The 26,229-nt window shown below is 54.2% G+C and overlaps 1 protein-coding gene across 7 annotated transcripts in view; it reads right to left on the bottom strand.

Annotated features, from left to right (window-relative positions):
- Nucleotides 1–26,229, bottom strand: part of LLGL2 (LLGL scribble cell polarity complex component 2) — a 37,436-nt gene that overhangs the window by 9,289 nt on the left and 1,918 nt on the right. For 5 of the 7 annotated variants that reach the window (XM_063080541.1, XM_063080542.1, XM_063080545.1 and 2 more), the window contains exons 1-10: nucleotides 17,754–17,806; nucleotides 16,926–17,029; nucleotides 8,150–8,247; nucleotides 5,768–5,849; nucleotides 5,346–5,461; nucleotides 4,753–4,911; nucleotides 1,724–1,886; nucleotides 1,441–1,573; nucleotides 1,091–1,145; nucleotides 310–464 (exon numbers count right to left, since the gene is read on the bottom strand). In XM_063080541.1, the coding sequence (XP_062936611.1) occupies nucleotides 310–464; nucleotides 1,091–1,145; nucleotides 1,441–1,573; nucleotides 1,724–1,886; nucleotides 4,753–4,911; nucleotides 5,346–5,461; nucleotides 5,768–5,849; nucleotides 8,150–8,247; nucleotides 16,926–17,029; nucleotides 17,754–17,769 (1,081 nt within the window). In that variant the 5' untranslated portion in view covers nucleotides 17,770–17,806. Of the gene's footprint in view, nucleotides 1–309; nucleotides 465–1,090; nucleotides 1,146–1,440; nucleotides 1,574–1,723; nucleotides 1,887–4,752; nucleotides 4,912–5,345; nucleotides 5,462–5,767; nucleotides 5,850–8,149; nucleotides 8,248–16,925; nucleotides 17,030–17,753; nucleotides 17,807–20,692; nucleotides 20,747–26,229 lie in introns of those variants that run through there. The other 2 variants (XM_063080544.1, XM_063080543.1) reach the window with 2 other exon arrangements.

Raw genomic sequence — 26,229 nt, 5'->3', positions numbered from 1 at the left:
AGTCCCATCAGAGCCCAGGAAGGGGAAAGGAAAGGGCAAAGGGGGCTCGGGGCAGACAGGAGGTGTAGCCGGTTAGAAGGAAGCCACAGGCTGGGTCTCCACTGGGGAGGAAGGCAGGGAGGGAGAGGAGAAGGGGAGGTGTTGGGGCTGCTGGCCTTGGTGGCACCAAGAAGGGCCATGAGGCTAAGCGATCCAGGACAGTGGCAGGTTTAGAAACGCTGTACAGGCCCCTCCTCTTTATTTGTAGACCCACCCACATTCCTGCACCTGCCACCTGACCCTGCACACCCGCTCCCGAAGCTCGCCTACCAGCTGCAGGGGCTGCCTCAGCAAGGACAGTGAAGTCAATGACACGGGAGGTAAAGTCGAAGGCTGTCTGCTGGCTGTTGTGGACCACTGAGATGCAGTGGCGGTCCCCGTAGCTGGCCCGTGGCATGCCGCCCTGGAAGATGGTGAAGGACGACCTGGCAGGCACAGGAGAGTAGGGTGGGCTGGGGCACCCAGCACAAGCCTGGACTGCCACAGGCTAGGCTGGGCTGGCAGATGGGACTTTCTGGAGCACTTGGGGCAGTCACTAGGTTTTGTGGCAGGCGTGGGGTCCTGGGTCCCAGTGCTGGGACCTCCTCTCCTGGGAGGGAAGCCAGTCTCAGGGTGGAGGGGGCGGGGCTGGGCAGCAGCCCAGGACAACCTGGGGGTGAGGTGGGAGCATCCAGCCCAGGGGTGCTTAGTCCCTGCAGCCACTCCTGCTTCAACCAGAGCAGGCCCCCTCTATCCGCTTATACATCAGGTCTCCCTGCATGATTTTGTCTGAAGAAATGGGGCTGCCACTGAAAGAGTTTGAAACCCACTGTGGAAATCACCTCTCCGGGAGGGTACAAGGAAGGAGCAGGAATGAATTTTACAGGAATGGAGCCATTCAGAGGCATGAATGGCAAGTTGGCCCTTCTCTGCCCTCCCTGGCAGCCAAGACCCCAACATGGAACCCAAAGGTGTTCACTAGGCACTGTCTCCCCAAGCAGATGCCTGAGTGGCCTTTCCAGCCCCCCAGGAAGGCTCTGGAAAGGGAAGAAGACGGAGTGCTGACACTCACCCCAGCCTGGTGGTCAGCCAGAAGATTTTGGTAATAGCTTTGCAAGGAAAGGGGCCTAAAAGAAAAGGAATTAGCTTGAACAGATCCTCCAACTCTCAGACACACGTTAGTTCCCAAGGGCACAGAATCCTCGCGCCCACAGCCACATTGTTGTGAGTCTTGCTCTGAGCAGTTCCCCGAGAAAGCCACACTGGGCGTCAGAAAACTCGCTGTGTGGCTTTGGACAAAGCCTTTACTCTCTCTGCCCCAGGGTTCGCTTCTATGACTTGGGCATGAATCCAGGAAAGACCAAAGGTGGCCCTCAGGTGGGAGGGCAGGGCCAGGCCCCGCTGGGTGGGAAAAGCACTGACCGTAAGGCACGTGGCTACGAAGGGGCTCCGGTTGTTGGGCATCACTGGACACAGGCCATTGGCAATAGCTGCCGTCGGAGTGGCAGCTGACAATCAGGCGGCCGTCCCGCTGCCAGCAGACATTCTCCAGTTGCTTCGGAGGAGGAGGAGAAAGAGCAGCAGGCTGGGATCAGGGTGGCAGTCCCACTGCTGCACCCCTAGGTCTTGGCACTGGGGGTGTATGTGCCATGTGGAGGCCTGGGAAAGCCACACGGCACCTGACACCATCCTGGGCACCGCCTACCTGGCCGCTGAGGAAATGGTAGAGCACACGGCTGCCCTGCAGGTCCCAGATGACAACAAGGCCCCGGCTGTAGCCGATCAGGATCTGATTGGGGTCCCGAGGGTGTTCCTGCAGTGCCTCCACCATCTCAAACACCCGCCGGTGACGGGCCTCCTCTGGTAACCTGGGCGAGGGGAGCGCCGTGAGCCCACACTGCTGTCCATGGGGAGCACAGCACAGCCACATAGGGCTGTCTCTGCAGTGCTGGGTGCTCCATGGGCCGGTGTCTACAGGACGATGGCGAGGACATTTTATGGGGAAGCAGGGGGCAACGTGTGGAACAGGACAGTGGTATGTAAAACCCCAAGGATGCAAATGCAGGTGGTACAACTACAGAGAAAGGCAAGGAAGTGAATTCCAGAAAAGCCGACATGGGGGCAGGAGGGAGCCCTGACTGGGAAGGACAGTGGAGACTCCTGGGGGCTGGCAAAGGGGGACGGTGCAGGGATGCTCATTCTATCTACACATTCGCGTTTCGTACACCTCCGTAAATAGGTCTTATCTCATTATAAAGAAGTTTTTAAGACACACAAAACAAAACTCCTTATGTGAGTTGGTCTGGTCCTTGAGCAATGACCTGTTCTCCTCCGGGTCTGCAATGGTGACATGCAGTCTGGAAGTGCTGCAGCCAGGAGAACAGGTCCTGCAGAAAACCAGGAGGTGGCAGGCACGGGACCAAGAGAGACCAAGAGCCAACACCAAGGATGCTGAGTGGGAGAGGGAAACTGCCTGGACCCCCGAGGGCATCTCTATGCCCCAAACTAAACCCACACTCCCTCTGTTATCTAAGTACGTCTCTGCATGCCACAGACCACTGGCACTGGCCTCTCTGGGATTAGGATCAGAAGTGGGGGGCAAAGTAAACTTTTACCTTTTACCTGCAAAGTTTTAATTTTAGAAGAGGATTCCAAAACGATGTATTACTTATATAATTAAAAAATAGATCTCTCTTAACTAGAAAGTACACAATGCAAGAATTACAGCACACTGGAAATCACAGCAAAGCGTAAGGACATCAGGAGGAAGGCGGGCACCGCATCGAGGCTGCCGCTCCGCTCCCGGCAGCTGCCCTCGGGACTGTGCCTGCAGAGTGGCAGGCACGCATCCGCGCAGCCACCGTCATCCACTTGCTTAAAAACGGGATTGGTAATTATGAACATGGTAGTTTCCCTGATTTGATCATCACATGCTGTATACATGTACTGAGCTATACTCTATACCCCACAAATATGTCTAATCAATACATTTCAATAAAAATAAAATAAAACTTCTAACCAAACAAAAACCAAAAAAACTGGAATTATACTGTGTACGCAATTATGTAACTTACTTTTTTGCCCATCTAAGTAGACCGTGAACATCTTCTCATGTGTTTAAATATTCTTTAAGATATTCTTAATGAATGCCAATAATACCCTTATATGGATGACAAGTGTGGGACAATTAGATGGCTTCCAACTCTTTGCCTTTAAAAAGAGCCCTATAGGGCTGGCTGGTTAGCTCACTTGGGAGAGTGTGGTGCTGGTAACACTAGGGTCACGGGGTTCAGATCCCCATACTAGCCAGCCACCAAAAACAACCATAAAAAAACAAACAAAAACCCCCCAGCTCTATAATGATCACTCTATGTCTGTATCTTTTATGTGTATTTCCCCAACGGATGGAGACCTTCTCAGAGACAGACTTGTGAGATTAAAGGGTTGGACACTTAAAAAACGTAGATAAATCTTGTCAAAATACAAGTTGGACAAGGGTTTGGATTGGTAGGAGGGGTTCTCAGGGCACTTAGGCCCTTCCCAACTGGACTCCCACCAGCTAACCACGGGGCGAGGCTGGGCACCGTCATGGCCATGCGCCGAGGAGCTGGTCCTCCTGCTGTCCTGCCCATAGACTGCACACTCAGGCTGGGCACCAGCCATGCCCGCCTGTTGTCCGGCAAACTGTTCTGCCCTTTTTTTTTTTTTTTTTTTTTTTTTTTAAGATGACCGGTAAGGGGATCTTAACCCTTGACTTGGTGTTGTCAGCACCACGCTCAGCCAGTGAGCAAACCGGCCATCCGTATATGGGATCCGAACCCAGGGCCTTGGTGTTATCAGCACCGCACTCTCCCGAGTGAGCCACGGGCCGGCCCCAAACTGTTCTGCCCTTACTTCAGGTACACTGCCCCAGCCCTCCCTTGTGAGTAGGACCCAGCCCCCAAGCAGGAACTCTCCCAATGCAGCAATGCCCTGCCCTGGACAGATGGGCCCTGCCTCCTCATTGCCAGGGTTGCAGAGAGCCCAGCAGGTCAACTGAGTGAGTGTGCTCCAAGTCTGGTCCAGAGCCTTCCAGGGGCAGGGTCCCAGCACCCTGGCCTCTTCCATGACCCTTGGAACTGCAGAACATTCCCCCACTACCTACTTGGCTACCATAAGCTCCTGTCAGACTCTTTCATCTCCTCCCCTTTTTAAGCCCTGTCTCCCTCCCCACAATTCAGACCCCCTCTGACTCCCTCTGTATTGTAGATACCACCATCAAGAAGCAAAGCTACTGAAATGGTCTCAACAAACCTACAGGCTTGTGGCTGTCAAGGCTTTTTAACCATGGAGCCTGCACACAAATGGAAACTTAGCACAGCACCCAAAACATAAAGCATAAGCAGGAGCTGCCCCAGCTGCTGCAGGGAGGTTAGGCCCCGGCTCCCCCACTACGGAGACCCTGGGGATTTGAAACATATGGTATCAGTACAAAGGACACCAGACATTACACAATCATTTGGGGCCTTTAAATGAAGTGACAAGTTACTCCAAAACTATTTTTAGTGCTATGATGCTAACATACTATGTTCTCAATTTGGGGGACAGGTGGGGATCTCAGAGTCTCTTCTCCTGTCCCCATAGATTTCCCAGCAGAGAAATTATAAGCTCCTGAGACATTCCTGGGGACCAAGGGGAGAGGTTATGTCCAGCTTGAGGGGATAGGTTCTAATGGCACCAGGGTCTCAGGCTCACCGCTGCAGCACGGCGTCTGAGCTGATGGTCCGGTCCTCCAGTGTGCAGAAGACCGGCAGCTGCACCACAAACACGTTGCCACTCTCGGTGCCAAGGTAGAGCAGCTTACAGGAGGAATGTGGCAGGACCACGGTGATCTGTGTGGCACTGGGGGCAGCCCTGCCAACGAGAACAGCTGCCTCTGAGCTGGCTGCTGCCCAGACAGGGGAGACCCCATGGACAGGGTCCTCCAACTCCTGGCTGTCCTCACTGGCCCCAGGGAAGGCCCATGAGATCCTTTAATGGGATCCACAGTCTCAGGCCAAACAAATATGTTGGTTACTTTCTGCCAAGATAGGAGACAGACGACAGAGAGCCTGGGCTAGGAGGCAGGAAAAATACCTGGGACCCTCTAGCACGAGACAGCATGGGATGGAGAGAGGCAGGCCACAGCACCCCCCCTTGCCACCCAGAGCACCTGAGCACAAGATCAATGGCTCAAACACATGCCAGGCACTGCCAAGGGCACAACAGGACCTCCAAAGGGTGAGCCCACCCCGAGTTGGGTACAAGAGAAGGGATGGGCTGGGAGAGAAAGGGGACTGAGTCTTTACCCTGGGGGGCCACGTAGTGTGAAGCTCTCATCTTCCTGCAGCTCTGACACCCCACCCTTGACCTTCAGGCTCCACAGGTGCAGGCTGTTGTCATCCAGCAGGGTAACCAGTTGGCACTAAGGAGGGAATGCAAACGGGGGCAGGAACATGCTGTCTGGTTAATCAGGGAGGGCACATTCGTTGAGGCCTTTACACACTGGGGCAGCCCAGCCTGGGCTGGTTGTCAAAGAGCCCAGGACCAAAAGACCCCTGGCTACTCTCAGGGTGGGCTGTGAACCCCCAGCTGGGGAAAGGGAGGTGGTCCCAGGTCTTCCCATCAGCACCAAACCCAGGGTCACCAAATGCCTGCCTGTCCACACCACCCCTTCTGGAAGACATGCATGGAGAAGACCCCTGTCCCTCCCTGGGCCAGGCCCCCTCACCTGGCCAGGCAGGAAGTGGATCTGCATTACGGCGTTGTTCTCCTGGTGTAGTCCCATGAACTCCACCCCTGGGGCGCCATAGCTGGGTGCAGGTTCAGGAAAAGCTCTGGAGGGGGGACATCATCCCTCACCCACCCTCCAGACCCAGGAGCACAAACCCAGAGAAGGGCCTGCCCTTCCCCCAGATAGCAGGACCCATGGCCGAGGGCCTGGGGTGGGAAGGAGACAGCAGTGGCCCTGACCTGGGAACACTTGGCCGTGACCTGATCCCTGGGGAATTATCCCAGCCAGGTGGTGGGGGCGGGAGTGGGGGGTTGGGGGCAAACCCTTAGAAAGATGAAACTCTATGTTGGCAACTCTTAGGCCACCATACCTGGTTCCCTCCCACCAACCTGAGCTGCATCAGAGCCATCTGCTGTCGCTTGGTGACACCCGTGAGGAAACACGAGGCACCTCTGTGGGCCTGTCCCCAGCAGTCTTAGCCTATGAGTCTTGGCACCAGGGACTGGTAACCAAGATATGGCCATGGCCTGGCAATGATTAACAGCTGAAGGAAGGCTGAGCCGGCAGCGGGGCCTGGGCCTGAACCCTCCTGTGTGTACACTAGCTCCAGCCCAGCCAACCCTAGCACCCCCCTGCCGTGCCCACACAGTGCAGCAGAGGAACAGAAGAGGAGGTGCCGGCTGGGCTACGCAAGGGATCCTCCATCTCCCAACTCCCTTAGGCCCCTCTCTGGCTCACCCTGGGGTGCAGGTCAGATTGAAGGAGGTGCTCTAATACTTGTAGCCCAGCCCAGGCCAGCCAGAGGAAAAGTCCAAAGGGTCCTTCCTCTTGGAACTGCAGGCTTGTCCCTGAAACCACCTGGAACCCCCAGCCAGCCCAGAACCAATGCGGAGGATAAAAGATGACCCAAGGGCCGACCCCGTGGCTCACTCGGGAGAGTGCGGTGCTGGGAGTGCAGTGGCACTGGGAGTGCCGAGGCCGCGGGTTCGGATCCTATATAGGGATGGCCGGTGCGCTCACTGGCTGAGCACGGTGCGGGTGACACCAAGCCAAGGGTGATCCCCTTACTGGTCACAAAAAAAAAAAAAAAAAAAAGGATGACCCAAGCGGACAACGTCTGGCTTCAGGCAAGGGAAGCGCTGTCCCCGCCACGCAGGAGTCCACTCCACTCTCTGGTGTGTGCAGAGGGATGGAATTTGGAAAAGAAGCTGCCCCAGTGCCGCTCCCCCCACCCAAGGCTACCCTATCTCTACTGTTGACAGAGCCCTGAGGCCAGTCTACTTCTGACTGTGAACGAGAAAAAAAGATTAAAAAAATATATATTTTTTTGGCTCACTACCTGCCTCCGCTCATTACACTCAGGGCTGACTCTTTTTTTTTTTTTTTGTCGTTTTTTCGTGACCGGCACTCAGCCAGTGAGTGCACCGGTCAGTCCTATATAGGATCCGAACCCGCGGCGGGAGCGTCGCCGCACTCCCAGCGCAGCACTCTACCAAGTGCGCCACGGGCTCGGCCCAGGGCTGACTCTTGAGAGGATATCTGGAACATCCCCGAGGACAAGAGGAGTCATCTGTAACTTGCATTTTATTTTGGCAGCTGGCTGGCATGGGGATCTAAACCCTTGACCTTGGTGTTATAACACCACACTCTTACCTACTGAGCTAACCGGCCAGCCCTGTACCTTGCCTTTTAAAGTGGGGGTGGAACAGAGGGAGGAAAGGGGAGAGAAAGGTCCAGGACTCCCCAGATGGAAATGTGTCCACCTGCCTTTGGGGAAAGCCCCTCCCCATGGCAGCCTGAGCACGAGGGGTCAGGAGGGCACACTCCAGGCGACAGGCCCGCCAGCCAGTCACTCACCTGATAAACACTGATTAAGCCATGGGCACCAGGCCATTCTCTCCCCAGACCCCAGCACAGCCTCCCCAAAACAGGTCTCTGAGGCTCCACACCCTGTCAGAGCAGAAGGGGCCAGGCCTCTCCCCTCAGGGTCCCAGGCCCAGCCACACAGGGTCCCCCCCACCCCACTCTACCCTGCCTCCTGCTCAGCAATCAGGGACAAAGGGCAACCAAGTAAAGAGAGGAGACAGCATGAATGGCCCTGAAAGGACACAGGAGGCAAAACAAGCCTGTACTTCTTGGTCAGTTTCAAACCCACCCCCTCCTGCCCTAAAAGGACCTGTAAATGGCTCGCCCTGCCCAGTGCACCCACTTCTCCCACCACTGTACCCCACCACCCACCCGCCCACCTCCAAGAAAATCACTTCCCACACCAGAAACCAGGAAACTTTTGGTCTTAACCCACAGCCTATGCATACGGAGGAAGAGAGTCCTTCCCAGCCTCCCTCGCCCAGGGCCAGCCCAGGAAGACGGGAAGGATACAGCTTGACGGCCCCGGAGCGCGTGCCGATGGCCAGGATGCGCAGGGAGGGGCTGTAGCCGAGGGCGCTGGGCTGGTGCGGGAAGCCGTGCTCCACTGTCTGCAACGAGAGGCAGGAGAAGGAGCAGGCGGCCCCGGCCGGCACACACGTCCCTGCCGGGGCTGGGACCGCTGCCATGGCAGAGCCACCCCAGAGGGATGAAGGGATGCAGTCCCTTTCGGGTTCCTCCCTGACACCCAAGTGTTGAAGCCAAAACCAGACCCACGTGGGCCCCACCCTCACTCTACTTCTGACCCTGTCCTTGGCCCTGTGGCTGTCCTGTCGGCTCATTCTCCCAACCGCTTGATACTCTCCAGGAACTCTGACTCTGGACCTCCACCATGTGTGTCCTGGGGGACCGACCCAGCACTCCTGCAGTAGTGGGGGACTTCCTGGGGGTGGGGAACACGAAGGGGGTTGGCCCAGTGGAGACACTGGGCCCCCAGGAAAGAAACCGGGTTGCGGCGCAGCTCCGGGCCTGTCACTGGGGCCTGAGGGTGCTCCAGTCCAGTCTGTCCCACTTGTCACTGAGTTCTCAACCACCTTCCCAGAGAGGAAACTTCTAGAATGCTGTTGCAGACACATGCTCTTGTTCATTCTTATTAGAGAATACATACACTTTGTAGAAAATGTGGAACGTGTAAAGAAGTTTAAAAAAGAAAGCACAAAAATTACCCACACTCCCGCAGCCAGAAGTAACCCTTGCCCTTGCTAACACCTCGGCATATGTCCTTTGAGTCTTTTCTGTGCTTGTGAACATATGTGTGTATATGTCTATATTTTAAACACAGAGACATAAAGAAAGTGTTTAGAAAAGTGTGTGGAAAAACAGAATTGAAGATAATATGAATCTTTCTGTGAACTTTTTGAAGTACCCGCACACATAGACTCGCACATATTCATATACATGTGGAGCTTTGTATTCTGTTTCTCCGCTTAAAGCCAGCCAGGTCGCAAAGCCCTAAAACAACTTTAAAAAAAAAAAAAATAGCTTGAACAAACTAAAATGACTTTTGAACAGCTGAAGACTATTCCCTACGTGGAGGTGCCCTAACTCACCAGGCCTCTACTGATGAACATTTACTTTGTTTCTAGAGGTTTTGCAATTGCCAATCACATTGATGACCATTCTCAGACTTCTATCTTTGCCTGCAACACTGAGAATTTCCTGAGGCGGCTGTCCCAGTGATGGAACTGCAGGTAAGAAAGGTATGAACGTAAACACTACAGATTCAGATGGATAGACCATCTTCAGGAAGGCTTTTACTTCTGTTTCTCAGAGAATCAGCTACTCTAACCCAGCACCAATCTCCCACTCCAGGGGATACTGATGCTGAAGAGCTAGACTCGAAGCAAAGCAATGCCCACCAGTTGCTTTAAAGACTTTTTTTTAACCATGGAGATTCGGCCCTGCAGAAAATGGTTGCACCAGCGAGGCAGCCTCTTTTGTCCCAGCTTACTTTGCAGGCTTGTCAGGCCTCAACATGGCAGAAAGAGATAAGGCCCTGAGGACAGCTGGCATGATAGATTTGTATGCTGCCTACCTCTCTGCCAGTCCAGTCCTGGGGTTCACAGAAGGAGGCCTGTGCTGGGGTCAGGCTGGGAGGAAAGCTCCAAAGAGTGTTTATTTTGGGGATGCCTGGGTCAAATAAGTGTGTTTAGGTGGGAGGACCCTCAGGCCTGGCTCTTTGCCAGGAACATACTCTGCCCTACAAATGGCCATACCTGGATGGGACAGCCAAGAGGGCAGAACGGGCCCAGCAGGAGCCCCCAGACCAACTCAGGTCCTTGTTCAGCTATGTAAAAAATGCAGAGCCTGGAAAAGTCCTGGGTAGATAGCCAAGTATCTGGAATGTAAACATTTCCCAAGAAAAGGAGGGCAGGGAACAGGATAGGATGTATGTGACAAGCTCCCTCAGGGGTCTTGCTAGGCCTGGGCCAGCCCCAGGTTCCTGGGGCCTCAAGAAGTCAGCGACCAGATCCCAGAGAAGGTTCCAGAGACAGTAACATTTTCCCATCTCCCCTCCTTCCCCCCAGCAGCTCAGGGCAAAAGCCTCTGGAATTTGGAGGACTCTGGTGAAAATGTCACACAAGAGCCTGGTGACCAGTAGCAGGTCCTACACCCTGAGTTTCCCAGAACAGTAATCATGAGCCATGTGTAGCTACTGAGCACTTGTGACATGGCTAGTGCCACCTGTTTACAAATTTTTCACTTTACTTAACATCAATTAACTTAAATTTAAGAAGAGATGTTCGATTCTGTTATTGGAAAACTTTCAAGTACATTTGTAACAACGTGGGTTCCAAAAGAACAGGAGCTGGACTTAGGCAGACCAAGTTTCAAATCCCCTTTTTCAACTGTAAATCTTCTAAACCCTAAATAAAGATCAAGTATTTCCAAAGAAAATTTAATGTCTGAATTGAGATGTGCTTTAAGTGTAAAATACACACCTGGGATTTAAAGACTTAGTATTTAAAAAAAACCCAAACTGTAAAAAATCTTACTAGTAATTTATATTAGCTATGTGGCAAAACAATATTTTAGATACGAGGTTACTTCAAAAAAGTTCAAGGAAGGATTTGCATTCTCCTAATTCTATTTTTCCACAAAGCTTTTGAAGTATCCTTGTATATTAGATTAAAGAGAATATATTATTAAAATTAATTTCACTTATTTAAAAAATTTTATAATGCAGCTTCTAAAAAATTTTAAATTACAGATGTGGCTTATATGATATTCCTATTGGACCAACACAGTGTCCTAGACAATTCTACCACAGGGGATCAGCAGGAAAGTCAAGCCAAGGAGAGAAGGGTCTGCAGTTTCATGAGGCAGGCGCTCAGGCCACACCGGCAGTCCTCCGGATGTCTCACTCGAGCCACTGCTGCTGCCGGTCAGCCTCTTTTCTCTAACCCAGAGGAAGACAGAGAGTTTGGGCCCCTTTCTCCATCACTCATACTCATTCCTCATTTCCTTCAGGTCTTGGGGACACTGTGGCCTCCCCTGACTCCCATTCCCACCTTCTTTTCCTTCTTTTTTTTTGACCTGTAAGGGGATTGCGACCCTTGGCTCGGTGTGGTCAGCACCACGTTCAGCCAGTGAGCGGACCGGCCATCCGTATATAGGATCTGAACCCGCGGCCTCGGCGCTACCAGCACCGCACTCTCCTGAGTGAGCCACGGGGCCGGCCCACCCACCTTCTTTTCCAAAGACTGATTTAGAACAGGGGCTGAGTCGGGCCCACTAAGCTTCGAATCCCCTCCTGCCACTGCAAAGATGCCTGGAGCTGGGTGAGCTGCTTTGCCTTTCTGAGCTTCATCTCACATCTGATAAATGGGACGACACCAATGACACCTGCACTGAGAAGGGCTGTCACTGGATAGAATATGGGGAACCTCGAGAAGACCACCCGACAGTGGCTGGGAGCTCAGCCCACCCCACAGCGCACACAGGCCTTGCCCCACCAAGCCTGCTGCGGCTTTCTAGGGCTTTTCATCATTCTGCTGTTTCTCTTGGGGCATCTTCTCCCAGTTGACAACTCTGGAGGGACCCAGACTCCCTCAGAACAAAATAAGAGAAGTGAATTTCAGTGACTCCACCTGGACAGGGCCCAGAGGCAGTGGGTTTAAATTTAAATGGTTTGGCTCCTGGGGCAGGCGGAGGGGGACTCCCCACAGCTTCCACGTGCAAATGAGACCCATGAATCCCTGAATGAGGCAATTCTAGGAGGCAAAGCACAGGGCCCCAGGCCAATTATGAGAGGCCCAGAGGGTCTTGCTGGGAAGGGGAGGGGAGGGGAGTGGAGAGATGTGGGGAGAGGGCCAAGAGCAGCTGATGGAAGGGAAGGGAGGCCTAGAAACCCAGCATCCTGGGGTGAGGAAGGAAGGGAAAGAACGAAGGCCCCGCAAGGCACCCCTGGCTACGCCCCCACTGTCCCCCTACCTTGGTGCCATTCCCACCCCCTTTTTGTCCTTCCCCCCAACTCCTAACAGCCTTTTAAAACTCCCCCACTGGAGTACAAGGACCACGTGGGTGACGATTTTCCCGCCCACCTTGCTTAGGGTTTAGGGAACGGTGCCAGGTCCCTGGAATAGAGTATACGTGGCCTCCCTTAGAGGCCTCCACCTGGGCACAGGAGGGTGGGCCCAGCCCCCAGGCTGTCCCACTTCAAAGTCACCCAGCAACCCTGAGTCACTCCTCCACTCAGGACAGAGGGTGGGGGTGCCATCTGGGGCAACAGGCACAGCCCCTCGGTGGGCACAGAACTCCAAGATCAGCCCTCCCATCCTAAGACCCCGGCTATCTCCTGCTCGGGTTCAAACTAGAAGGTTGACCAAAGCCTGGCAGCCACGGGGCATCCTTCCCCGACTGCCTGAGCTCACCATCCAGCCTACCTGGCCCTGCCCCCATTTCTGCTACCTGGCTCAGGTGACCTCTGCCAAGGGAGGAGAGAACAATGAACTCTTTTGACAGGGAGTTGGGAAAGGAGAGCAAAGACTTGTAGGAGCTGCCAAACTGCAACATTAGCCTGGTGTGGAGAGAAAGCCCATCTGTCTCACTCCGGCTCCAGGACCCCGTTCCAGGTCCCCGGAAGGGAAGGGAAGGAGTGGAGGTTGTTTTTCAGAGACAGTGGGGGCCATCCATTCACCCAGGAAGGACACCACCCAAGAGCAAGGACCGAAGGAGTCCCTAGTACTTGTTGGGGGATGGGAAGGAAGGGATGGCGGGAACCAGAGGCACTGGAGGCTGCCCAGGGCTGCAGGGGGCACGCCCGCCTGGGTGGCTGGGCAGCTCTGCCCGATACTGGGTGTGGTCAGCTCAGATTCCTGGCGGTGGCAGCAACCTGGCCCTCCCGGTATGGCTGTCACCCGACACCAGAGGCCCAGCCATGCAAAAGCCAAGACAAAAACAACCTGGCCCTGGGCAGGGGGCAGCGGGTCAGGAATACTGTTCAGGGAAAAAGGGAGGTAGGCGGTGGGCTTGGGCAGGAGGGGTTTGGGCAGGAGGAGCTTGGGCAGGAGGGGCCTAGGCAGGTGCCTCTGTGGCAACCCAGGGCAGGTGCAAAGGCCTGTTTGTCCTTATGGGTGTGGCAGGTGGCTGGTTCAGGTGTGCTTCAGTTTCACCAGGGGAGTGAGCAGGCCATGAACAGTTTTCAAGGAAAGGGTTTACTGTGACGTGACGGTTATATTCCTCTCCAGAGTCACTTTCTCCCTACTGAGGTGCCAGGGTCCCCTCACTGGGTTCTTAGTGGCCCTGTGCTGGCACTGCCAGGTGACTTGTCTATAAGTCTGTCTCCCACCACACATAGCAAATGACTACTTCACAGGTGAAGAAACTGAGGCTCAGAGAAGTGAAGGCACCATCCTAAGGCCACATAGCGAGTCAGCAAATGGAACAGGGATGTCCTCATCCCCAGCCACACCCTCCAAGACACACTTAGAAGTGTGAATAACTCCTGCGAATAATAACTCCTGCATCGACACCAGCAGCCCATGTGCAGCTCAAGGCTCAGGTTCTGTACATCCCACTGCCTGCTGGACCCTCCCTCGCCCGAGGGTCCCAAGGCTCCCCAAAGTTAGCCTCGAGCCAGATAAGGCCGGAGGTGTGCCCTCTGACATGCATGCTCTGAGGCTTTTAGTCCTCACACCAGCTCCAGGGTAGCTCCCTTAGCATCTGCGTCTTAGAGATGAGTGACCTGCCCAAGGTCACATAGCTGGTGAACAGGCAGTCAGGTGCCAGGGTAGGCCACACTGACCACTGGACAAACTGCCCCTCAAAAAACGAAGATTGTTGCTGCTATTCTGTCCAAACCAAAATGATCAAAACATATCACTTTACCTCAAACCTGCTCCTTGCTCCTCCTGGCCTGGGTTCCCCCTCATGGTGCCTAGTACCACTACCCACCCAGGAGAGGGACCCCATGGTCAACCTGGACACCCACCTCCCTTCCCTGTCCCTTCTCTTTACTCCATACTGCATCTATCACCAGGTCTTATCAATCTTATGCCCTAAATAGTTCTCTGTTCCAGTGGTTCTCAACCAGGGGTGATTTATACCCCCAGGACATTTGGCAATGTCTGGAGACATTCTGGGTTGTCACATCTTTGGGGGGAGTGCTACTAGCATCTAGTGGGTAGGGACCAGTGATGTTGCTAAACACCCTACAACGCACAGGACAGCCCCCACAACATAGCTGGCCCCAAATGCACCAGTGTGGAGCCTGAGAAAGCCTGCTCAGCTCATGCCCTGCCTCCCAGCTGGTCACTCCAATGTCTCCTAAGTGCTCTGGGCTTACCTGATTTACTCAATGATTAAAGACGTCCCTAGATTTACCTGTCCTAAATTGTAAATGGAATTTGACTCAAAAAAAAAAAAAAAAAAAAATCATAGGGCCAGCCCGTGGCTCACTCGGGAGAGTGCGGTGCTGATAACACCAAGGCCACAGGTTCGGATCCTGTATAGGGATGGCCGGTTTGCTCACTGGATGAGCGTGGTGCTGACAACACCAAGCCAAAGGTTAAGATCCCCTTACCGGACATCTTTAAAAAAAAAAATCATAAATGGGACCACTTACACCCCTGCTCAAAACCCACTAAGTCTCTGGTGTCAGATCAGACTCCCCAGTTCCAGCCTCCCCTCTGCCTGCCCCACACCAGAAGGGAAGCCTGGAGCTGGGGAGGGGCTGGCCTGGGTAGGACCGTCCAGGGTCCCAAATACTGCAATGCCATCCTTCTGTTTCCACCACACTCCCAGAGCCTGGAAGAGATTCTTTATGGCTCCCTAGATTCCTCTCCACCCCTCTGACTCTCCCCTCCCTCCTCTCCACTCCCAGGACATGGAATTTCAGGCCATCAGCCTCTTCCCTCCTACCAGGCTATACATGCCCAGGAGGGCAAAGGCCTTATCATCTGAGATTCCACAGTCCAAGCCTTGGGCTGTGTATACAGTTGGAGCTCATCCATTGCATGTAAGTGGAAGGAGGATTTGGGAGGAATTCCAGGAGCCTCTCCCTCCCCCTGCCAGGCTGGAGGTGGGGGGGGCAAGTTTGGGGACCACCAGTGGGAACAGGAGGAATGGAGGGGACGATGCCTCTGCCCCAGCCCCACCCCAGCCTCACCCCATTGCACAGACGAAACTTGGGGCTGGGGTTCATCCCTCTTTGCTGAGCCTGTCTGTCCAGTTTCTGCTGGAATAAGCCACCTTCTCCGAGTGAGAGATCCTAGCACTACCAAGGGAGATGGAGGCACATGGGTGTCACCTGGGTCCCCTCCCCCAGGTGGATAATGAGGTTTTGAGACCCACCACCAGCATCCATGGGAGCGAGTGTAGCAGGCCCCAGGTGTCCTGAGATTTCCCATTCCCAACACCCACACTCCCATTTCCCGAGGTCCAAAAGCAAGCCAGCAGGAGGAAAGCCCTGATTCCAGAGGCGAATGGCCTCACAGCAAAGCTCCATTGGCGACATCTTCTCCCACAGGTCAGGAAAACCAGAGGAAAATGACAGGGCATGTTGGGACCCCTGACCCACCTCTCCTAATGAGGAGATCTGGGAAGACCCCACTGCCACCAAAAAAAACCACCTGCTAACATTTCTGGGCCACTGTGCCTAGCACTTAAGTAATCTAATTCCACATAAGCCCATGACAAGCCTATGGCATGGGTGACGAGCACATGGTGACAGCTTCTAAGTGTCAAAGCTGGACTCATACCTGGGCAAGCTTACTTCTGCACTTATTAAATCAACAACAACAAAAAAAACTAAAGAGGAGACTTTCTCGTTTTGCACAAGGAGACACTCCTTTTCCAGACTTGTCCAGTGTAACACATTCACTGGTTCCTTTGGTAGGGCGGGGGGAGTGAGTCCAAACAGAAGCCCCCACGAAAGCCAGATTTCCACCCATCAGCATGCCCTGGGGAGACCTGGACCCCAGAGGAAGAGCATCATAGATCAAAGCAGAGGTGAGAGGGTTAATTACCCCCAAACAGCTCCAGATTGCTAGGTGGCCGAGGAGCACCTAATGAACCACGCTGTGCGCCTCCTGTTTACAGGCCTGCACTGGCCTTCTCAGGCCCTAGTCCCCTTGGGGGAGCCCTGTAGAGCTTCTAGGGCCTCAGGAGCAGGTGTGGGATTAAGGCACTCAAATGCCACCTCTGGCTCATTCTCCAGGATGTCTCTTCCCACTCACCCTGTCCTGGTGCCTGCCAGAAGAAATCATTCTGCCTGCAAGGAAAGCTGTATTTTCCTTTGGGGGCAATTTGAAGAGGGAGGGAACAGCCGTGATCTGTGACTCCTGGGCCCCAAGGGACCTGGTATTACAGGAACATTATTATATCTTGCAGAGTTCAACGTGCTTTCATCTTTCTTGTCCCTAAGTCTCCTTGACAACTCTGTGATAGGTAGGCAGGGCTGATAGTTTTATCCCTATTTTACAGGTGGGGAAACTGAGGCTCAATGAGGCACAGTGACTTGCAGAGGTCATACAGTAAGACTTGGGACAATGAATCACAACTCCCAGGCATCCTACTGCCCTTTCCCAGAAAAGCCCTTAACCAGACCCCATTTCCAAAGCCAGATTCCCATGAGACATTTCAGGCAGGGCCTAGTAAGTATCTTAATCTAGGTAAAGGAAACCTGACCCCCACCCAGCACAGCCCAGCCCAGCCCTTGGGGGAGGTTGATAACGTTATGCCCAGCCTGTGCCGAAACACAGGATCACCTCCCCTGCTTTCCCCTCACCTTGTTAAACTGGAACAGGTCCCGCTTGAGCCTCTCCCGCGCAGGGTCGTGCCCTGGTCTCAGGAACCGCCTCATCTTGCTTAGACTGCAGCCCCCAAGGAGACCTAGAAAAGTGGGAGGAACAGTTGGGTAGAGCTGTTGAGCGCCAGGGCGCAGACCAACACCAGCCCCCGCTCCATACCCCCCCTCCCACAGCATCTCTCCCCAAGTCCGGGGGCCCAGCCAGCTGCACCCTCGGCTTCCCCACACTCCCTGTGCTGAGAGGAACCAGAGAGGCCTCTGTACCTGGAGGCCGGGCCTGTCTGGGGCGGGTTAATGCTCTAATGCTTGCTCTGGCCACCTGTGGCCTAATAATGGGAGCAGGAGAAGCCGGAGCAGGAAGCCATCTAGCCCAGCTTTATAGGAACAAGGAAGGCCAGCAGGCCCCGAGGTTAATTAGCTTAATTGTTAACCTGTTTTCTGAAAAACCATAAAACTCCAGCTAAACAGAAAGGGAAACTTCACAAGGCTCTCTCTCCAGAGCCAGTTGGAAGGTGGACAGGCTGTCCTGTGGCCCCCACATCAAAGCCCAGATGGGGGCAGGGGAGAGGCCTGGGGCAATTCCAGGCCAGAGCACAGTAGGTGGTAGGCAAACCTGGGTAGATTCTTCCTTCTAAATTCAGGAAAGGCTGTCAAGAGACTCTCAGCTTAGGCCTCTGCAACCAGCCACAGCCACAGATCCTGCCAGGGGTGCTGGCCCATCCCACCCGGCCAGGACCCAGGTCTGACCCATGAGACTGCTGGGTTCTCTGTGGCAGCCCTAGCCCCAAGCTTCCCCACTATCCCTACCCATATCTCTGGCCATCCTAGTTCCAGTTCCCCTGGGCTCAGAAAGGCTCCCTTTTCCCATGGGCCCAAGTGGAGAATAATGAGAAGGCGTCTGCTCCCAATAAAGAAACCAGCTCACTGCTCCAAAATCGCCGCCCACCATAGAATGCATTCCCAACCCAAGGGGAAACTATTTCTGGATTATCCTTGGGGGAAGGATCATCTGTGCTCCAACTTCCGGCCTCCAGTAGCATAGCCTCCCAGTGACCACAGGATACCAAGGCTTGTCCTTGGGAAACACAGGGGCTCAGGACAACCCCGGAATGGCTCCATTCATTCTGAGCTAGGCTACAAAGGGAAGGAAGCAGATCCAGACGCCACCCTGGAGGACTTATTCTAGGGTAGGGGCAGGTAAAGACAGGACATCACAGTGTGCTCCGATAGGAGCAGGGAGAGGAAGTACCTGGCCCAAACTGGGGATGGGGCCAGGGAGTCTGCGGGAAGAAGATATCTAAGCTGAGGCCTGAAAGACACCCTGAAGATTGTGGCTTCTTGGGAGATGGCAAAAATTACGCATGAGGCCAGGACTTTGCATTGGAAGGACTCTGTGTGATCTAAGACTGGAGGATCCCTAGAAGCTGCAGGGTGTCAAATGCAATGATCATCACAGAGTTGGGGGGGCAGTCTTCTAGCAGAGTAACTGAGGGCTTGCCCTGCTGGGAGGGATCACCCCACTCTGCATTCATGTTATAAAAGAGAGGCAGGGACACCTCCCCCTGTGAATGAATGGATCTGTAGGCTTGGTGACTTCCAAACCAAATCCCGGGGACCAGACCTCAGAGTACCATCACCTGGGGAAACTGACAAGGAGGGGCAGGGGTGGGTCCGAGAAGTTTGTGCCTTCACATTTTGGGGGAAACAGACCAGAGCAGGAGTCTCCCACTGCAAAGCAGCTACCTGCCGGGAAACTCCGAGTGCCCACTTGATCCAACCTACAGTGGGTTCAGACAACAGGCAGGGGCTGGGAAGGCCTTGAAGGGTCCCAGGACTGGAAGTAAAAATAGACTCCTGGGCCTGCAGTGATCAGGCCTCCAAGAGCCAGCTGAGCCAGCTGGCCAGCAGTGCATTCCAGCCATGGGGGAGGGCTGTGCAAGCTCATAAATAAGTAGCTCCAGGGGTGCTGCTCCCCCCCCACCAGGCTGAGGTCACTGGGTCAGAAGTCAGAGGAAGCTGGGAGTGAATCCTTGGAGGAGTGGGGCCTGCGGGCTCTGGGGAGGGGACAAGAGGGCAAGGGACATCTGTGCCAAGGACCCCACGCAGGCTCAAAGGTGATAATGCAAGACCTGGGGGGTGGGAGGAGGGACAGAGGATACAGATGTGGTGTCAGGAGATCCCCACTCAGTCAGGAGGGCAAGAACACCTTTAGTTTGTTATTGCTACTACATTTTTGAAATTTTGCTCAAGTAATCTGTGCTCATTATAGAAAAAGCAAACAATGCAGAGAAAACCCTCCCTGAGTGCCACCACCCACAGATAGCCACAGTCACGTGTTGGCATGCACCCTGACCTCTTCTTCCCTCTGCACTCTGTGTGTGAGTCCGTGAATGAGGTGCACTTGAACAACACCCTGACCTCGGCAGCCACCTGAAAGGTGAGTAGAATATTCTACATTTGGTGGATGAGGAAATGAAGACCACAGCAGCTAAGCAATTTGTTCAAGGTCACCAAATAGGAAGCGACAGAACTTGGATTTGACCTCGGGTTTGGCTAACTTCCAAATCTAAGGACTTTGGGAGGCAGTGAAGTATGGATATTACAGAACAGAGGATGCCTAATTATACCCCTGCAGTTAAAAGGCAGGGACACGCGCAGATACACACTCCCACATGCCATCGGCTCAGAGTTCACAAAGCAGTTTGGGGCCTGAGGCCTGGCCACTACCTACAGGGTGCTGGTGAGGTCTGGCTGGGCAGGGCTAGGCAGCTTTGCATATACCTGTGGCCATCCCATGTGGGGCTGGAACCCCATTGTCATGGGGTGATGGAGCCAGGACCAAGGCAGGGTGGGCCCAGCATCTGCCCCTCGCTCCAACTAACCCAACTGCCTAGATCAAGGCATAAAAAAGTGTCACCCCTTCTCAAAGAGGGAGGACAGGTCTGGGCCTGGCTGGACTCACCTCCAGGTAGCCCCTCAGTTCCACCCACCTGAGACAACCAGGTTCTTTGTGGAGAAGCTTCAGGAACCCAGGCCTGGAGCTGCCTGGTGTGGAACAGTTCCTGCTTCCTCAGCCCATTCCTGGAGGGAGGCAGGAGTGTGGGGGGAGGGGCCCTGCTCCTCCAAGCTGGGGGTAACAGCTCTGTCAAAGGGGATGGAAGTCCCTCCTGCACAAGTCCCCTGGAAGGAGTAGGAGCTTGCCCAATGCCGAGTGCCTGGCTCCATGCTTGGCACGGAGCAGGCTCTGTCCTAGGACCATTGAGGCAGCAGTGACAGGAGAGAGATGGATGTTTCTCAATAACACAAATTAGACAATGGGACGATTTCTGACAGAGATAAGGACTAGTGAGAAAATAAAGGAAGAGGCTAAGATTGAGCACCTGGGGTTTGGCAGTCGGAAGGGCCCATGCATTCACTGTTCCTGCTGCCCGGGACACTTTTCCTCCAGATACCACATGCCTCCCCCTCCCCCTGCCCCACCCTCCTGCACTCAAATGTCCCTTCCCTGACACTGTCTGAGGCAGCCACCTCCCCTGACATCCCGTGTCCTCCTTGCCTGCTTTATTCTCCCCCGTGGCACTTGCCACACTTGCGCATACTGAGCAGTTTACTTATTAACCTTGACTACCTGTGGCGCCCTCCACAAGCAGCAGCGTTCTGTACCCATCAGCGGCCAAAAGAAAAGAGAAAAGAAAAAGGTGGCATATCCTCTTTCAGGGACTTCTGTCCATTTTTTCAATTGTTACCTGATGAATAAATGAGCAAGTGGAGGAAGTGATTATCTCCACCAGAGACTGGATGATGGGAAACGGTAGGCCACAGTACAAGTCGGGGGCAGGGCAGAGCACAACAGGTGCAAAGCCTCAGGAAGGGACAAGCTTGCACGTTCCAGGAGGATGACGACGGGGGCGGGCGGGTGGGAGGAGTCTGCGCAGATGACACTGGAGAGAGATGAAGCGGGTTAGAGACGTGGGGCCTCGTGAGCCACAACAGGGAGCTTCAGTGTGACCCCACTGGGGTCCCACTGGCAGTCCTGAGCTGTCTTCCCTCCCCTCCCCCATGCCACATCCCCTCTCCTTGGCCGTGGCGGCTGCTCCATCTACTCAACTCAGCCCCCAGCCTGGGCACTATGGTCTCTGCGCTTCTCTGTCTAGAATACCTACTTGCCCTGCCAAAGCCTCATCAAAAGTCGCGTTCCAAAACGCCTTCTTTATCTGACCTCATCCTGACCTTTCTCACCATCGTCCTGTCCTCCGTGCTTGACTGCACCTTATGCTAAGATGGTCCCTTGCAACCACAGTGGATGGGGACGCCCATCCAGCTCCACGCATATAGTAACCAGCCTTGTGCTGGTTATTGAGCTATGGGGAAAAAGCAGAAGCACCCTAAATGGCCAACGCCAGGGGACAGGTGAAGTGTGCTCAGCCCCACAATGGGAGGCTCAGAGCCGTAAAAAGGGCAGCAGGCTATTTAATGACACAACGGCAGTAGGCACATGAACAAACGCATCCAAGCGGCAGGTTGACTGTATTAAAAATATTTACACATTCAAGGGTTCGGATCCTCCAATAGGCCAGCTGCCAAAAAAACCCAGCAAAATATTTACTTAGGTAGACAGCATACTGGAAGGGTTATGGAATTAATGGTGGTTTTCTTCCATCTTTGGGTTTATCTGCCTCCCAGGTAGGGTAGATAAAAGGATCAAATAGGACAGGGAATGAAGCCCCAGGCAGTGGTCAGGCTGAGGTGGGCCTAGCTTCATCCTGCTGGTGGGATCGCCCTGTGCTCTCAGAGCGCTGAGTTCCTCTCCAGCCAAGTGAACCCGATCAGGGAGAGGCACCCCCTGTAGACACCAAACAGGGACAAAGGCCAGGGAAGCCAAGTAGCTGGGTGGGTAGTGGAACCAGCTGGGTGACCTTGGGCTTCAGAGTCCTGGGCCCAGGGGAAAGCTGTGACCCTGCGGGATGTCAGAAGCCTTCCACAGGAGGGCCCACGAGGAGGTTTGGTAACCCTGGGTGCTGCACACTTCAGTACCACTTCTGAGAGGAACGTGGGAGGAGAGGCTGAGGAGCCCTCCAAGTCCAACATCAGGAAGGGTCTGGGGTAGTCACTGGGGACGCACCTGGCTAGAGCACCACCCCTAAGAAGGGGGCTTCATAAGAAGAAACACCTTTTTATCGCCCTAACTTCTTAATATCAACCACCCACGGTCTCCTGCCCGTTGCACCCTCTGTCCATGACCAGACCAACCTCTGAGCCACCCACCCAGCTCTGCCCTGCTGTTCCTCCAGGACGGGCACCCAAGGTTTAGGGATGGTCCTATTCGTGTTCCACACGAGTCTGCCTCATGCGTGGAACTGGCCTGTGAGTTCCCTGTGGGCAGCGCATGTGGCAATTTCCTTCCCTTCTCACTGTTCCAATCACTCACCACTACTGCGAGCCACAAAATATTCCTGGCTCTAGAACAGGTCTCCCTATACCCTGACACCCTCCTGGAAAAAATAGGAGAGCTCTCTATTTGGCAACAGGTTAGAAAATTCACACCCTATCTTCCCTTTCCATCCTCTGCCCTGGCCCTGTCCCACTGCTAGGACACACACAATGACCTCTGCCTCCCACCATCTCAGGATCTCAATGAAGAGACCCATGGAGGCAGAGAGAGAGTAGCTGTATATGAGTGGGCTCGTCTTGGGCCCCCTGCTCTAAGTGGCAGATCTGATTGTGCCCCAGGAAGGAAGGAGAAGGTTTCCTAGCCAGACTACTCACCCCACGCTGGCATTATTTGGGGTGCCTGGGCTAATGTGTCCCCATGAGACCAAGGCTTGGCCAAGCTGGGCCAGCCTGTCTAGCCTGGAGGTGTAGATGGGCCAATGTCCCGGAAGGTTCCTCAATAGCCTAGGCACTTCCACTGATCTGCTGGGAGAGTCCACACCCAGCAGTGGGACTCAAGACTCCTCAGTCCAAGGGAGAGAGGGCCCCTGGAGCCACACCCAACACCTGCGGGAGATCTCCAGGAGCACACTGCGTCACGTCCCAAGCTCTCCTCTCCTCTCCCCTTTGCTTACGCTCCCCATAGTCTGCTGCTGGTTAAGAAGCAGCCCTCCCTTCCCCAACATCCTGTGTGAGGCCGTGTGTGGCTTTGGCCTCCTGTTTGACTTTGACGGATGTGAGTACGCCCCTGCACCTCCTACCGACGGGAGTGGTGGGGCAGGGATCGAAGCCACTGGGGCAGCTGCTGACCCCTCTGGCATCTGTCTGTGCCAACTCAGATGCCCATGTTGCCCTGGGAAACCCAATCTCCCACAGGCACCAGGCAGGCCCCTGGCCAGCAGCTTAGCAACCAAACTCTGGCTGACAGACAACTCCACAGAGGTGGGACCTGGGAGAACACAAGCCCAGGGTGGCAGGGCAACTAGAAGGGACTGGGAAAAACTAACTAGATGTTCCTTTAAGGACTTTGCATGCAAAAAACCATTAAAAACAAAAACAAAAACACTTTACATGCAACATCTCATTTAATGCTCACAACTGCTTATGAAATCAGATTCACAGTGGTATCAAAGCCCAAACAGTAAGAGCTCAAGTCCCAGTTCGAACTCCAACCTGTGTGACTCCAGAATCCTCTGCTCAGTTCGGGTCTCTCTCCCAGGACAGAGGGGGCTAGCTAACAGTAGCCTGGGTGGGCCCATCTGAGGTCAGCCTCTACCACTACCATGGTACATCCTATGGAGCCACAACGCCATCCCATAACCATGAAAGAGTCCTCCCGCTGTGCCCAGGCCCCTCCTGAAGAGTTTCCTTCCCGTTGTCCCCCTGGGCCTGTGAGGATGGGGGGAGTCAGAATGCATCCACCCTCACGCATCCCATTCTGGGGGCTTCTGTCCCTTTCTGCAACCCAACACCAGACTCTCTCCAGGGAAGTGACTGACAGGATGTGGCCACGTAGAAGGAAAAGCAGAACCATTCTGGGGAGAAGATTGACAACTTGTCTGGGGCTGGGGTGGGTAGGTCACCTAAGCCCACCCAATCAAGCCCCATTCTGGGGCCTCCTACCTGTCCCAAAACTTGAACAAGCTGTCCCAAGGGGTTTCCAGAAGATGTCAGATCCAGGAAGGGACTGTGCCTGTCTAGTCCACAGTTGTATCCCCAATGACACCTGGGAGGCACTCAAACATTATTCAAAGAACTCCCTGACCTCCTTCAACTCTTTGCTCAAATGTCACTTCCTTGCTGAGGCCCACCCTGACCACCTTTTAGAGTTGCAATCTGCCCCCCGGCCTGGGGTTCCCAATCCCCTGTGCTAGTTCTCCTTACCCTATAGCTTACGTTGACTCTTCGTTACGCATGCTTCCCACCCTTTAGAGAGAAGCTCCACGATGGCAGAAAGCTTTGCTTTGTTTAAGGATATGTCAGTGTCTAGAGCATGCAGGGCACACAAGAGGCACCACCAGTAAATACTTGTTGAATGAATAAGCAAACAGGTAGGACTGATTAGGGATTCACTAGGCACGGTCTTCTCTAGTCACTAACCCCAAAGAACACTGAGGAGGGGCCCCACAGGGGGCTCGGGGAGCTTCCCTAGCCTCTGGCCATTACCAGGGCCATGTGGACACCTGGCATCTTGCTTGTGAGACCCTCCTGGGCCCTGTCTGAGACCAAGGCTCCAGGATACCCGGCTCCTTGGCAAGGAGAATCCCAGGATTCTGGTATTAATATTATTAAATATTAATATCATTTACTACAGTCACGTAGTCCTGTGCCCAGATGTACCTCTCATCAAACCCTGGGAACATTGAGTCAAGAGTCTCGAGAGAAGGCTCCGGTCTCTGATGAATTCCTGAGGGATAGAGTCAGGTACCCAGCAGTTTCCCTGTCCCCACACCCAGAGAAGCCTCTCCTAGCTCAAGAATTCACTATGGTTCCTGAGAAGGGGAAAGAGGGGTGACTCTCAGAGGGAACTGATACTTCGAAGAAGCAGGGCTGGGAAGGGGGGATGCCACACCAAAGGGACCTGGGCAAGGCCCACGGCTACAGGGCACAGTAAAGGAGGGTCTCTGTGGGATCCTAGGAAGCCAGGGCTGGGGAGGGCAAGCAGTGCTGGTGGCCCCACTGGAGACACCCATCTCCTGCCCTATATACCCTGTTTCTCCCTGCAAACTGCTCCTGGGCAGAGGAAAACAAAGTTGCCAAGCAGAGCCGGCATGCCTGGGCCCAGGAGGAGCCCTGACAGCGATATCGCCTGGTGAGATAAGAGGGCCTCTCAGAGCTGAGCACCGAGGAGAAGTGAGTCACAGAGGCCGACCCAGGAGCAGGAGCAAGAACAGGTCTCTCAGGACGGCCCCCAACTCAAGTGTCTCAACAGTTGCTTCTGACTAGAAAGACCAGGAAGGCTGAGTAACCTCCCAGGAAACTAACCCACCCCCCCACCGCCACTGCTCCTGGAGGCTCTTGCCAGGGATGCTCAGTGTCTGCAACTGCAGGGTGGGCAGCAGCCACTGACCATTGATGTGGAAGCTCCAAACTTCCTAGCTCCAGGCACCAATTTCTCTCTCAGAGGGAGGGTCCTAGGGACTTCCTGGCAGGAGGCACCACCTCCCCATACAAGGTCGCAAAGAGGCACTGTGGAGTTCCCAGAGAAACTCCTCAATGACACAGAGCAGCCCAGGAATGTGCTCCGTTCCCCTGCCCCCCAACAGGGTGTAGAGCGTACACAGCAAGACCTGCCCCTGAGCAGAAAGCAGGGCAGATGAGAGTCTGCACTCTGCACCTTTCTCAGGAAAGACCCCGGCTGTGGTCTGCCCATCAACCCACACTGCCGGTTCTCCCCAGGATGCCCGTTCACAATGCCCATTCAGGACAGGCCTCTGCCCTCTATCTGTCCCCCTACTCCTAAGTTCTGGCTTCCAGAGACTTTAAAAATCACAAAATCATGACCCCCTTGACGACTTCCAGAAAAGACAAATTCCCTCAACCCGTCAGGCACTTCCAAAAGGCCCAGGTGCCTGCCCAAAGGCCTGCGAGTGACAGACACTTTTCATGCTTCCTGGGGAAGCTAAGGAGTTCGCCCTCATCAGCGCCTGCTATATGCCAGGCCACACATGTCCGTGACATTTCGCATCCTCTCATCAACATCTTTAACACACAGCAAGACCTCAGCAAGGCATGATTCAAAACTACACCTGCCTGATGTCTGGAAAGACACTAAAAATCTTTGCAAACATTATGTTTGAGGAAAAAGACTGTCAGGCAAGGAAACATTTTTTTCTCTTTTATTTTACACCTT

The sequence above is a fragment of the Cynocephalus volans genome, chromosome 16 (genome assembly GCF_027409185.1).
Source record: "Cynocephalus volans isolate mCynVol1 chromosome 16, mCynVol1.pri, whole genome shotgun sequence".
Lineage (NCBI taxonomy): Eukaryota > Metazoa > Chordata > Mammalia > Dermoptera > Cynocephalidae > Cynocephalus > Cynocephalus volans.
The sequence above is the reverse complement of the archived record's forward strand: the minus strand, read 5'-3'. Positions and strand labels throughout refer to the sequence as shown.